Source organism: Corylus avellana, chromosome ca9 (assembly GCF_901000735.1).
Source record: "Corylus avellana chromosome ca9, CavTom2PMs-1.0".
Taxonomy (NCBI): Eukaryota; Viridiplantae; Streptophyta; class Magnoliopsida; order Fagales; family Betulaceae; genus Corylus; species Corylus avellana.
The window spans coordinates 3,346,212-3,359,894 of NC_081549.1; the positions used below are offsets into that span (position 1 = coordinate 3,346,212).

At 35.7% G+C, this 13,683-nt stretch overlaps 2 protein-coding genes and 1 pseudogene across 2 annotated transcripts; 2 read left to right on the forward strand and 1 right to left on the reverse strand.

Annotated features, from left to right (window-relative positions):
• Positions 1–3,165: 3,165 nt before the first annotated feature.
• On the forward strand, positions 3,166–4,791 carry LOC132161599 (hydroxycinnamoyl-CoA:piscidic acid hydroxycinnamoyltransferase-like). The gene has a single exon (XM_059571756.1). It carries the CDS (start codon positions 3,216–3,218, stop codon positions 4,587–4,589), a length of 1,374 nt encoding a protein of 457 aa, XP_059427739.1. The 5' UTR covers positions 3,166–3,215; the 3' UTR covers positions 4,590–4,791.
• An 838-nt stretch (positions 4,792–5,629) lies between these two features.
• LOC132191278 (mitochondrial fission 1 protein A-like) lies at positions 5,630–10,615 on the reverse strand. Its single transcript, XM_059606223.1, has 5 exons — positions 10,407–10,615; positions 8,964–9,096; positions 6,955–7,076; positions 5,981–6,044; positions 5,630–5,893 (listed from the first exon to the last, which is right to left on the reverse strand). The coding sequence occupies exons 1-5, from the start codon at positions 10,497–10,499 to the stop codon at positions 5,808–5,810; spliced, it is 498 nt and encodes a 165-aa protein (XP_059462206.1). The 5' UTR covers positions 10,500–10,615; the 3' UTR covers positions 5,630–5,807.
• Positions 10,616–11,908: 1,293 nt separating this feature from the next.
• On the forward strand, positions 11,909–13,365 carry LOC132191724 (UPF0481 protein At3g47200-like; annotated as a pseudogene).
• The last annotated feature ends 318 nt before the right edge of the window (positions 13,366–13,683 follow it).

Sequence of the window (13,683 nt, forward strand, 5' to 3'; positions counted from 1 at the left end):
GTAGCTGAAATACGGTACGTTGATTGAAGATGTGAAGATTGTTTTGCACAGTTTCCAATCTTGAGTAGTCGTGATGCACATAAAATGTGAAACAAATATAGTAGTACCGTAGCACATCTGTGGATAAAGGGGGTGCTTAAATTAAACATCAGATGGAAGAATACTCGGATCTTATTCATGAAGTTGTACATGCGGAAAGTTGTAATCTTTTGATGCTTTTTGAATGATTGATTTTTTTTTCTTTTTTCTAATGAATGATTGAATATTTGAATGAAAGAGGTTTCAGTACCTTAAAAAAAAAAAGAAAAAGAAAAAGAAGAAGAGAACCTCTTATGGGCTTACTTATCCTAGCTAGCTAGCAGGTTTCGAGCAATCAATTCTTATTTGGACAAATAATTTTTTTTAAAAAAAAACTCTTTCATATTTATTATTTAAATTATTTATAATTCAAACAGTCCGACACCGTTAGCGCCACAAATCCCCTGAACAGTGACCACTACAGCATCTAGTTGCCCACCCATCACTACCCTCATTTCTGCTAACGCCAACGACGACCCAACACCACAGCAACTCAGCCGCACCGCCGAACCACCACGAGAATGCATTGCCACAGCCACCACTAATCACTCAAGCCAAACCCCACAACGAAGTGTCCAAACCTTGTCAATTCATGCTACAGGAATTGACAAGGTTTGAAGGGCTTAGGTATTGTTTCTGGGGAAATAAAAGCCTCATCCTGTCATCCATGCACTGCAATAATGCATGCTCCTATGACCCACCAAAAGAAAAACCTAAATGATACGAACAAAAAAAAAGTTGTTGTCATCCATGCACTGCAATAATGCATGCTCCTATGACCCACCAAAAGAAAAACCTAATTAATACGAACAAAAAAAAAAAATGTTGAAGATAAAGTTGATGGCTACTTTTGTTTTCACTCCGGGAAACAAAAGCTTTTCCTCGTCAATCTTAATTATATGCCATAGTTGGATGCGTCAATGCATGTTTAGTTGTTTTCTGACCCTACCAATATTAATAATTGTTGAAAGCAAAGCCCACTGAATTATTTAGCTTTTAGCTGTAAAATACCAAATAAATATTTTGGATATATATATTCAATCTTACATTACTACACTCTTTAAGTATACAATCTTTAATGTGATGCATCCAAAATTATTATTAAATTTAAAATTGACTAGTGATTCATCTAAAATTTAATGCTAATTTTTACTATTGTGTTAACAAATATGCATTTAAGAATGTAAAAGTGAGAATTTATGTAGCATTTGTCGTGTGGTTAACCCGCTGAAGATTTTCCTTTGCCATATATATATATATATTTTGTGTGTTTTTATTTTTTAAACACTTTGCGCCTACGGTCGTTTTGGAGCTAAAAAATTACGAGTGACTTATGTCACTTAATTTTTATCCAAACAAACAGAAGTAATTACTAATGGATTAATAATTGTCACAATTTGAAAATTCGTGGGATTCGAGTATCACTATATAAACTTCGAAGGTTAAAATGACAAAGTGGTCATATTTTGATAGTAAAGTAGTGATCAAGATGATAGATCTTTTGGTAAGTTATATAGCCCAAATTTGTTTTAATTTTGGTATCACTCATCTCATGGTCCTAGTTAATTTAGAGGTTAAATTTTAGCGTTTATATAATGATTAGAAAGGGCAAAGACAAAAACAAAGACAAAGACAAAGACAAAAGAAAAAAAAAAAGAAGGTCTAGCTATTTAATTTAACTTCTCTAGCCTCTAGGTGTCTTTATTTTTCCTTTGTTATGTTAACGGTTAACTGTTCTGGTAATTACTTCCCTCTTTCTAATAATTTGGTTTTCTTGGCTTGGGTAACTAGCTTGTGTGGTACTTGGCTTTTATATATATATATATATATATATATATATATATACGAAACCAATGCGAATCTAAATTTGAATCCAATCCGATTTTAACTTAAATTTGAGAAATTTCGATTTAATCATTTCCTTGATTTAATTAAACTTAACTACATCATATAGGTTATTTATTATGATTGGTTAGGTTTAGTCACATTTTCTAGATCTTCTCAAAGTTTGCTTTAAGCCCAAAATCAATGGAATTTCTTACATCTTTATTAAAAATCTGAAAAGCACTAAAATAACATAAAATCAAACAAATAACAATGCTAATGGATTAACATATGCGAGTTAAATGGCTTGAATGTGCAATATTCGACGCTTATATATATAAGCGGTTAGTGGTTAATAGTTTTTTTAAAACCTAAAACTGCTAACTGTAATCTCCTAGGCGGTTAACTATTTTTCCTAACCGCCTTCAAAAGATGTTAGCGGTTAGTAGGCGGTTAATAACCGCCAACCTTTTCACCTCTAGTAGGATTCATCAATGTATAGTTATTTTTTGAGCCTAACAATATTAATATATTAATATTGTTTAAATTTAATATTTTAACTAGATGAATATTCTTAAGCATTAATTAATTTATTTGCAGTCAGATGAACAATTAATTAATATGGCTCAACACACTCAAACAGACGTCATCCAATAAGCTTGGAAACGGATCCTCTCCATTTCATCCATTTAGTATATTTAGGAGGGTAAACTTGTCCAACAAATTTATCCCTAAAAAAAAAAGATAATATTACTCTTATTTAAAATGGAGAGAATCATTTTTCCCAATATTAGACACTTTAATTCTTCCCAGCTTAAATTACAATTGAATCCTTAATGTGATCCATCAAGATTATCATTAAATTTAAAATTTAATAATTATTCATCTAAAATATAATTATAATTTTCAGTAGTCACGTCAAAAAAAAAAGAAAAAAAAAGAAAAAAAGAAGAAGGTATAAGCAAGAATTTGTGTATGATTTGTACTGCTGTCCAAACACGACAAGACACTGCCATAGGTGCAAGATACTATTAGATAGGCCTTTTTGATTACATGCCACCTAAACAAAAAATATTGCAAGGACAATGATAGAAAGAAGACAGGCAAGGAACACGTGCTAGATATATAGTGCCAAATAGATGAGAAGCCGTAGGACATCTGACATTTTAGTGATAAGCACTACATTAGAAGGACCATTTATAATAATTTTATAAATGACTTTTTTTTTTTTATTATTTTTTTTTTTTTGTGTGTGGTTGACCTATATATTATATGTATATGTTATCCATATACTAAAGTAATCTGAACCAAAAATGATTACCTTCAAGTCTACTTGCATGATCGTTCCAAGTGAGCCAACCCCAAATGGCCTTTTGTTGTTATCTGAGTGCGACCAAGTGATGCAGTGGACTCATGCACCTCTCATCTTCATTTACAAACCCAACAACAACACCATTAAACCATTTTCAATTGAGACAATGAAGAACTCCTTGGGCCGTGCATTGGTTCACTACTACCCACTTGCTGGCCGACTCCACTGGATCCAAGGAGGCCGATTGCAACTTCATTGCAACGCTATGGGAGCGCAACTAACGGAAGTTTACTCTGAATCAAATCTGGACGAATTTGGTGATTTTACACCAAACGGGATAATCCAACATCTTTTCCCTAGAGTTGATTACAGTTCTACTTCAATTGAGGAGCAACCCTTGTTGTTGGTGCAACTAACAAGATTTCCTTGTGGTGGCCTTTGTGTTGGAATAGCCATATCCCACATCGTGGTTGATGGACGGGCTACACTGAACTTCACCAACGCATGGGCTAAGTTGGCTCGTGGAGAGGATCTGGGGTGCGATGAGATGCCATTTCATGATCGAACTATGTTACGATCACATGAAGTACTGCCTGTGTGGCCACGTTTTGAACATATATCGTTTACAAAACCACCACTCTTAATAGGTTGCTCCGACACTAAAGCAGAGCAAGAGAAGGAAACTAGTGCTGTCTTACTCAAAGTCACCAAAGAGCAAATTGAGATACTGCAGAAAAAAGCCAATCAAAACATGGTGTTGGCACGACCTTATTCTAGATACGAAGCTGTCGCCGGCCACATCTGGAGGTGTGCATGCAAGGCACGTGCAAATGATGATTGTCAACCAACAAGAGTTAGCTTAGCAACCGACGGACGCAATCGGTTCAAACCACCTCTCCCTCAAGGATACTTTGGGAATGTAATCTTCACTGCCGTGACATCGCCGTGTCTTTGTGCTGACCTCTTGTCCAAGCCACTGAGTTATGCTGCTGGGAAACTGAGGGAAGCAATTGAGAGAGTTACCGATGAGTACATAACATCCGCTCTTGATTATATAACGAGCCAAAAAGATGTAGCTCCTCTGAGGAAAAACTTCCACATCAGGGGATACACTGAAGCACCATTCTTAGGGAATCCCAACGTTAATATTGGCAGCTGGATCAGTTTGCCTTTGTATAGTGTAGATTTTGGATGGGGAAAGCCTGTATATGTGGGTCCAGGGATCTTGCATTCTGATGGCAAGATATTTGTCATGCCAGGTCCTGAAGAGGAAGGATCTCTCATCATAGCATTGTGTTTGCAAACACAATGCATGGATTCCTTCAAAAAGTTCTTCTACGAGGATATATGGTCAATCTTAAGAAGTCATCTGTAGTGATCATGATGGATCTTCGGTAAGTTATAGTCCTATTTTTATTTATTTTTATTTTTTTCCAAGTATCTCTCATCTCATGGTTTTAGAAGTTAAATTCTAGTATATTTATTTTACCTGTTCTAGGTCTCTTTTTTTCTTTTTTCATGTCAACTGTTTACTGTTGTTGTAATTACTTCCCTCTTTCTATTGGGTTTTCTTCGCTTGCATGCCTTGTGTTGATGGCTTATGCCTTTTCCAAGTATCTCTCATCTGATGGAAGTAGAAAAGTTTGAACGTGCATGGAACCACAACCAAAAGTAGGATTTTCATTGTTAGTTTCAGCTGGTTTATGATTTGTTTTACTTTTACGAGTGTTGGTTTAGGGCACTTTAAGGAATTATTGTTAATTAGTAATTGGAAGTCTTTATTTGTAATAATTAAGATTTCTTAGTCCTTAATGCTTATAAGTCTTTGAAGCCTATATAAAGGTATGATATGGGCTTGTTTTTATTGCCATTGGTTCAATAAAATTTTCCTTTGTTTTTTGAGTTATAAAAAAGTGTGACAGTTTGGTTTCGTAAAGTTTTGAGAAGTGTTTTAAGTTCTAGTTTTTTAAGAGTTCTGATAAAATATGAAAATTAAAAATTGTCTTGGTGGTAGCCACATGTGAAAAAAAAAAATTATATGTAGATCCAAATTTGGTTGGTAAAATTTTGAAAAATGTTTCTGAAAAACAAAGACAGACGTGTTTTTGAAATGCTAAAAGTATTATTGATGAAGCTTCAAACATGTAGGGAACCAGAAAGCAATAGTGGCTCCAATATGGAGTGCCTACAATGTTTGTTTATGTTATTTGCCATTTATTTTCTGTTCTCAAGATAAATACATTAACAAACGACTCAAAACATAAAATACTCTTCAAAACCCAAAAACATTTACCTATATGTCACATTAAAAGACTTTCTAATAAAAACAAAAAAATCCTCCAAATCACCGCACATTAACAAACATTCATGAAAAGGTAGGTTAGTTTGTGTGTAATATACACAGTAAACAGTTCATATTCAAAAGGCCTTCTTCTTCCATAACATAAAAGGTGTCTTAAATTTGGTAATTGTTCAAATCTATTTCTCAATATATAGCCATTTTGATACATTCTTTCACGGGGAAAACTCAAACTATTAAAAGAAGCCAAATCTGGAAGCGACTCACTGTTTACATTGTTAAGATTGGGAGTTCTCAGTTCTTGCGAGCGAATGCTGCAGCAATCCCACCAGCAAGAAGTCCCACGGCAGTGGCCGTGATGCCTATTCCAATAACACCATCTGCATTCCAACAAATGTATTCAAAATTACTTCAGTCCAATGCGACCATGTGATTAAAAGTTGATAAAAATTCCAGCCATTCATTACCTTTAGCAATTTTATCTTCAATAGTCTTCTTAAGGGTCAGAGCCTGCCTCCAATCAGGTGCAATCTACAAAATCAAATGTTTCAGAGATGACCATAAATTACTTAAAATAACATCAGCAGGCAGTTAATAATCAAAATCCTCACAAGCACGACACAATTATATTTATACAGAAATAAAATTGCACTCAGAAAGGATAAAATATCATTTCAGCAGCAAGCCGCCCTTTAGGAAGAGTTAGTACAAAACAATACTGAGTTCACCTTCGAAAACTACCGTCATATGTAAAGAACTGATTAGTAGGAAATGTTGATGATGTCATGACTCAGAAAACGAATCCTAGAATTAACCCTGCTTATAAATAAATCTATTCACAAGGAAAAAACATATTGAACCTCCTGATAAAGGAAAAGGAAAGTGATGAGGAAAAAAAAGGACTTGCTCAAAATGCTACTCTAGAAAAGAATACATTGATTTTATTCTTTACAAAAATTTACAGCTATCAGACAAAAGATATACCAGAGAATAAGTCAAGGCCGAGATGGAGATTCTATTGAAAAGCAGATTTTTGCTATCTTCAAATTTTTTTCTTACTTATTACAATCAATTTCTAACATTTCTTACTATAATGAAAATCGTATAGTTCCATGCACATGCAAAATTTTAGGGTAAATAAAGAAAGACCCATAAATGGCGAACAGACCAGCAAAAGTGAAGACCAAAATGATTGAACACAAAAAAAAAATAAAAAAAAAATAAAATTCACAATGTTGGATTCACGTGAGGAATGGTAAAACACAAAAAGTCAAAAAGACTACAATGCTGCCTCCATTTGCATTAAATTAAGACTGTTAACTCAAGCATATGCAAAATGTAAAGCACGAGTGTTCAAACACATTGCAGAACAGGGAAGATATATCACTGAATAGGACGTTAAGTAGTTGCAGTACAAAAAGTAGAAAAACAGTTAAACAACCTCTAAACATCGGTCCACAAGCTGCCGACTCCTCGAGTATTCACCACTTCTGTAATACCCAATAGCCAGAAGATAGAGCTTCTCCCTCTGCTCCAAAGGACTACTAGCGTTGGCCAAGGAAGCTGCAAATGACAATGTTGCACAGTTCAAAAATATAATTTCCAGTGAAGTGAACTCCTGCATTTCCTGATATGGGAACCTCAAGAGAAACACATCAGAGAAACAATTGCATCACAGGAGAAAAATTGGTCACAGGATTAATATGTTTTCTTCTCCATTTTTTAACAGAGAAGATAATTCAATTAAACAAAAGAGGGAGGGAATTAATTCCACCTCCTTTTAGAGGAAAATTCAATCAAACAAAAGAGCGGAAAATTTTCTTTTTACCACTCTGGAGGATCAGGTTCCAATTGCTTATCTCAAGGCTATGTATGGAGCAATCACTTCCTAACAATATCCCCTGGGCACTAGCAGAATATGGGAGTTCCTTGGCTTTTAAGGGATTGTAAGGAATCAGCCCAATATAGGATTTGCAATAGAAACTTTAGTAAGACACCAATGGTTACACACTTTTTTGGTAAGTAATTAACAGAAAACTCATAGAATTGATTTCACTGGCAAGTGGTAGAAAAACATTCTAAACAAGGGTACATAAAACTCCCCCTAATCCGGCGACAACCAACAAAGACACGACCACCGGAATTCTCTTCTTTAATTTCGACTTGGACATTGAAAACCACCTCTTTAGGGCGTTAGTCTTCTTCATGTTCTTCTCCTCCTTCCTCCCCACATTTTATTTGTCCTTAAATGCTTTTTTTTGTTCCCAGAGGACCAAGAGAGTCGCACATGCCATCCTTTGACGAGATGCACCTCTAGATGGTATATAAGAATACATTCCACCAAAGAACATTCCTTATTCTTGAACATCCATTCAAACCAAAAATAGGATTTCTGTAATGAACCCCAATGATCAGATCGCCACTGAAGTTGAAAGGGTGATTCTGACATATATCAAAACCAACGCCAATCTCGGCATTCAACTTGTAAACGGTTTGGTTGCTTACTTACAACCGGAAAGCAAAGGGATTGCGAGGATGGAAAGGAAGAAGAAAAGAAGATGGGTCAGACCCAAATGGGGTCGTCGGTTTGGAGCCATGGTTTAGGTGGGTTGGTAGAGAGAGAGAAATGTAGCAAAATTGTTTGTTTTCTGTCTAAGAGAAAAAGTGTGGGATGTCAAAGTGAGAGGTGCAACCTGATAGTTGTAATATATTTTACTAACCCCTAAAAAAAGTGCAGTGTACGTGATGCGTTTTTTGCCACAGCCTGATTTGGATGGAAAGGATATTAAAATTAAAACTTCAAATTAAGGAAACAACTGCAGCAATTTGAAGTTTGTGGAGGGGATTGAGAAGGAGATAGTGGTTTTGAGAGGGTAGGGGGTTGTAATTTACAAAAAAAAAGAAAAGAAAGATAAATAACACTTTACCTCCATAATACCACATTATTTCAAATGCACCACCAAACTTTAAATTGTTGCAACTCACCCATTAATTCAACATTTGAGTTTCAATTTGTTGTTTCCGTCCAAATCAACCGTTTATAGAAAAGAGTGTAAAATGACCAAATTACCCATGATGAGAAAAAAAACTCCCCAATCTCTTATGAAAATCCAAATTGCTGAGAGAAAGAGAACTCATAGCTAGTGCTCAAAAGAACAAAGCCTCTACACAACTTCTCCTCACTACGATTTATTTTGCAAGCTAATGGATTTTTTTTTTTTTTCATAAGGCATTTGGTTATCCATCTAATTTAACCACTGATTTGGATTGGTTTTATTTTTTTGGGGGGGAGGTTGGGGAGGAAAAATTGAAACTGAAACTTTTAAATTAGAGGACAAGTTGCAGTAATTTAAAGCTTACTGGCGTGATGGAGAATTAAGTGGTAATTTGGAGGAAAAAGCTAGAACCTAGAAATAAAAGGAACATTAACTACTTTATTGATTTATGTACCTTCAAGCATGGCTATCCCACGTTGCACATCTTCTGGTTGCCTTGAATGAACAAGAGCCCAAGACAACCTCATAATGCTTTCACTCTTACGTTCATTTGCATCACCAGCCTCAGAAACTTCTCTCTCACAGCCCTGCCAAAGTATATAATAGGATTTAAACTGTCTGAGAAGAATGAAAAAGGATTTAAAAATGTGAACAGCAGTAAGAAACCCAGAAAAGATTGATTGATTGATTGCTTCTTATGTCACAAAAATGTAAAAATATTGACTTCAAGTGGTATAGCTTACATAAATGTTAAAGACTACTACCAGAAAAGATGTTTGTGCTCTTTTTCCTTGTTTCTGATCTTGCTAGGTGTTATCTCTAGTATTCTTCCTGTATACTTGGATTGCGCCCCTTGCGCTTTCAAACAATTTGCCTTACTTATCAAAAAAGCTTCCTAGGGATCCTAAGCGCTTAACAACCTTATTTGGAAACTGTAATCACATAATATTACAATCTTAGGTCCAAATTGGTATCTATGCCAACAAGGCCTGCACCATCTATGTGATTTCCTAACATGTAGTTATGCACCTATATCACTAACCAACTCACAGTGTGAACAGAAAAAAACATTTCCCCATAGCATCCGCAAGTTGCTCATAGGAAAGTGAATATATGGTGATCACCATAAAAGTTAAAAACTCGGAGAGTAGATCAACTAAAGTCAATGACTCGAGCACCTCTTCACCCGTCTCACTCCCCTTCCCCAGCACATATCTTTCAATTTGCGACAACAAGATGAAGTATCAGCAGCTTGAGCATGTAGTCGTTCTATGTAATCATCAGAAAGAGAAACTAGCTTGACACCTTGTCTCTCATGAAGGGCTTTAATACCCCCAGGGTTTATTATCCCTAAATTACTCAACAAATGAGGGAGCACTCTTTATCTACACAGAGTGTCCTACTAGACACCTACAAAAATCATGAGTGCTTGAAAAACAGAAAAAACAACTTTAAAATGTCAATTTCAACAAACCCTAGTGGTTGGTCCTACATTACAATTCAGAATCAGGTTTGATTTGAAAATATTCAAATACAAGAAGCCCTAATGAAACGAAATAACCAGTCACAGTCTTTCCTTGTATGTGCTATTTGTAAACCGGTCCATAAAAAAATTTAAAAAATAATCACCTCCAAACGCATGTAAGTGTTTCAATGCATGTAACTATGAATCCAATCGTTTTTCACATGAGACAAAAATAAGAAAAATAGAACAAATTTGAAAACCAAAAATACTGAATTCTAAGATATTTGTGACCCGAGCAACCCAAAATTAAAAAAGGAAAAAAAAATAAATCTAATCAATTTGATCAGTTGAGTTGAATTGGTGTTCTATTTTCAATCATTTTCTGGAAGCCAAAAGGAAAATCGAGATATGGGGGAATTTATGATTGCTTACGACGATGATGTCGCGGTCGCACCAAGGGATCTGATCTCCGCCGCCGAAGAAGGAGCCGACGGACTCGAAGAACTTGCCGATCTTGGCCTCCATAGCTTTTTCGTTACAGAAATTCAAGACTCTTTAGCTTATCGGAGTTAAAACTGGAAACTTGAAAGGTGGTGATGAGAAGAGGGGGTTTAGTTCAGGTGTTTTATTTATAGGTTTGGCCTATTAAACCGCAAATTGGGATTGAGGGGCTTTTTGCGTTTTTCTTCGTTCTGTGACAAATGGTACGGATGTGGACACGTGTCAAGATGGTTAAGGACCTGCAGCATATTTTGATGCAACGTGGCGTGGTTTCTCTTTAAGGGTTATGATTTCATATATAAAAATGTGATTTTAAATTAAATTGCAAAAATTAGATTGTTTGGAATTGTAATTTAAAAATGTCAAAAATTTGCGTTTTGAAATCTCGAGTAAGGAAATATTTTAATGTTAACAACTAGAAAGGGCTTCTTTTGCTACAAAATTGTAGAGGGTTAATTAAATGTCGTAAATTGTAGTTTGGGGTTGTATGTGTTAGACAATAAATTCAAGGTAACATGACTAATCTTCGATCCAAATGAATTTAAAAAGATCCTAATATATATTTTTTTATTTTAGTTATTCTTTTTTTATTATTTATTTTTTTTTTAAATAAAAATTTTATTTTGCTTTAGAAAATTTTCCTTATTTTACAAAATTAAAAAAGTTTCTGAAGCAATAATTTTTATTTTAGTCCTTCTTTTATCAGTAGGGATTCAAAAAAAATTTAAAATTTATTATTTTTTTAAATAAAAAAATAAGAAAAAAGTTGGCTCAAAGTTGACTCCAAGTTGAGACTGTATCATTCCTCGTATAATATATAATTCTTATTGTTTGAAGCACGATCATCATTTAACATTTTTTCTCCTTTAGAAAGAAAAGATGATGATTGATAGGTCGGATCGAGCCATAGCAAAATATTTTCCAAAGCATTAATGTGTAATTTTGGATTGGGATTGGCTGCAATTCTTTAACAACTTGCAGACCCTACATATAAAAGGGCACCCCTGACCAAGCCTATCTGTTCGGATAAGTATTTGAATAGTTAATAAGTAGCTAGATCCAGTCTCTTACAATTGCCTAGAGGGAATCCCGATCCGTGCAATACCAAATTAACTTGCCTCATAAAGATAGAGGATTTACTAATAGTTTGTCTGAAAAAAGATCATGGCTTTATCAAACTTCAGTCATAAAACAAGTTAATAATTTACTTAAAAAAAAGTGTGTCACACATTTGATTCCTGACTTGGTATATGAATATAGTTCAAACAATATCCGAAATTCCTCAGGGCCAGAGTTTCTATATATGTGTCGGCGTATATAAAACAAGGTTACTACTTGAACAATAATGTTGTCAACTTTCCACCCCAAAATTCTCTCCATATTTTGTATTCCCCATAAATTTCTAGTAAACCCCTCTGTGGCGCACACTCGCCATGGCCGGAATAGAGCATGTTATATCTGTGGAGGAGTTGCTAACGAGGAAGGGAAATGATCATGTTAGAACAGAAGCTGATGAAACAAGCAGAGGCAATGACCAACCTATCATTGACGCTGATCAGGAGACACAAATGTCGAGCATTGAAGTCCGAGTGATAGAGAAAGACAGTCCCAGGCAGCAGAGGTTGGATCGATTAAAGAAGGCAGGAGATGAAGCAGAAGAAACTGGACCAAAGATACAAAAGGTTCCGTTTTTGCTGCGAGATCACAAAAATGTCGCCACGTATTTTGAGCCAATGGTGGTGTCGCTGGGTCCTATCCATCACGGTAAGCCAAACTACCAGAAAGCAGAGGAGTACAAGCTTAGATTGGCATTCAAGTTCGTCAAGGAGCGTGGCGAGGGTAAGACAGCTGAAAGTTTGTACGCCCAAATTGAGAAGAAAATCAAGCGACTGAGGGAGTACTTCGACGAGGAGGTGACAAAGGAGTACGAGGACGAGTACCTCGCCTGGATGCTGTTCGTGGACGGGTGTGCTGTATTACAATTCATGTACTATGCACTTGTAGACAGATTCAAAGATGTGAAAATTAAAAACGATCAAGTGCCCTTCTGGCTTCGGGATTTGTTCTTGTTGGAGAATCAACTTCCTTATCAACTCCTCGAGGATTTGATGGAGTTGATCGCGAACGAAGATATTTTGGAGATGTTGATCGACGATTTCATTGAAATTCATGCAAATTGCAAGAATCCTTTCAGCAGCAGAAAAAAGCCGGCCCATCTTCTCGATCGTCTGCGAACAAGACTCCTTTTCCAGAAAAAGGAAAGATTTAACGAAAGTAGAACTGATCAGAATATTGGAAGTCGCAATGTGCAGGAACTCAGAGCAGCAGGAATCCAATTGAAGCCTAGTACAACTAATTCCTTGGCAGACGTAGACTTTTCCGTCCAATTCACTTTCTACACTGGATACCTTTCTCTTCCTCAAATAACAGTGGATGAGTCGACGGGGCCAAAGTTCATGAACTTGATGGCCTATGAGATGTGTCCAGATTTCGAGAATGACTACGGCATAACCTCTTACATATGCTTCCTCAATTCACTCATTGATCATCCGACGACGTGAAGGAGCTGAGGAAAGCGGGCATACTCCACAACCTCCTTGGTAACGACATAAAAGTGGCTCAACTCATCAATGACATAGGCTGATAGGCGCAGGCTCTTACTTGGTGCCTAATCCCGAAACATATATATGCCTATGTCAAAAAGGCGATTCAGAAGTGCTACGAAAATAATATATATAATTATATTCTCAATAAGTTGAGGACCTGGATAGCTGAGGTCATTCACGACCATTTCAGAAGCCCCTGGGTTATCTTGGGTTTACTTGCCGCATTATTAGGACTTGTTCTAACTGCCATCCAGACATGGTACACAGTCTACTCTCCCCGATGACTTTTGCCGGCGTCGACCTTAATTAACACAAATTTCATATCATATATATATATATATATATCTCAGTTTGTTGTCTCCGAATAAAAGTACCCCCGGCCCCTTACATCTATCTGCACCAACTCTCACGTACATCCAGGTACATGTCCATGTGGTTCCATTTATTTCCTTTTGCTTTATTACTGTTTACATGAAAAATAAGTCGGAGAGAATGTATCTTTTTGTTTTGTTTTGTTATTTTTTTAGTGAAGAGTGAATATATCTTATACCCTAATTAATTGATGTAATGTGTACGTATGAGATAAACATGATTATTGTTAA

What these genes read in the sequence shown, in the direction of transcription:
- LOC132161599 (XM_059571756.1), top strand. Translation starts at nt 3,216, where the DNA reads ATGATTACCTTCAAGTCTACTTGCATGATCGTTCCAAGTGAGCCAACC.
- LOC132191278 (XM_059606223.1), bottom strand. Translation starts at nt 10,499, where the DNA reads ATGGAGGCCAAGATCGGCAAGTTCTTCGAGTCCGTCGGCTCCTTCTTC. An exon ending in TGGGATAGCCATGCTTGAAG is followed by an intron (nt 7,077 to 8,963) that starts GTACATAAATCA and finishes TGTCATTTGCAG; the next exon opens with CTTCCTTGGCCAACGCTAGT. An exon ending in TGAAGATAAAATTGCTAAAG is followed by an intron (nt 5,894 to 5,980) that starts GTAATGAATGGC and finishes GTTGGAATGCAG; the next exon opens with ATGGTGTTATTGGAATAGGC.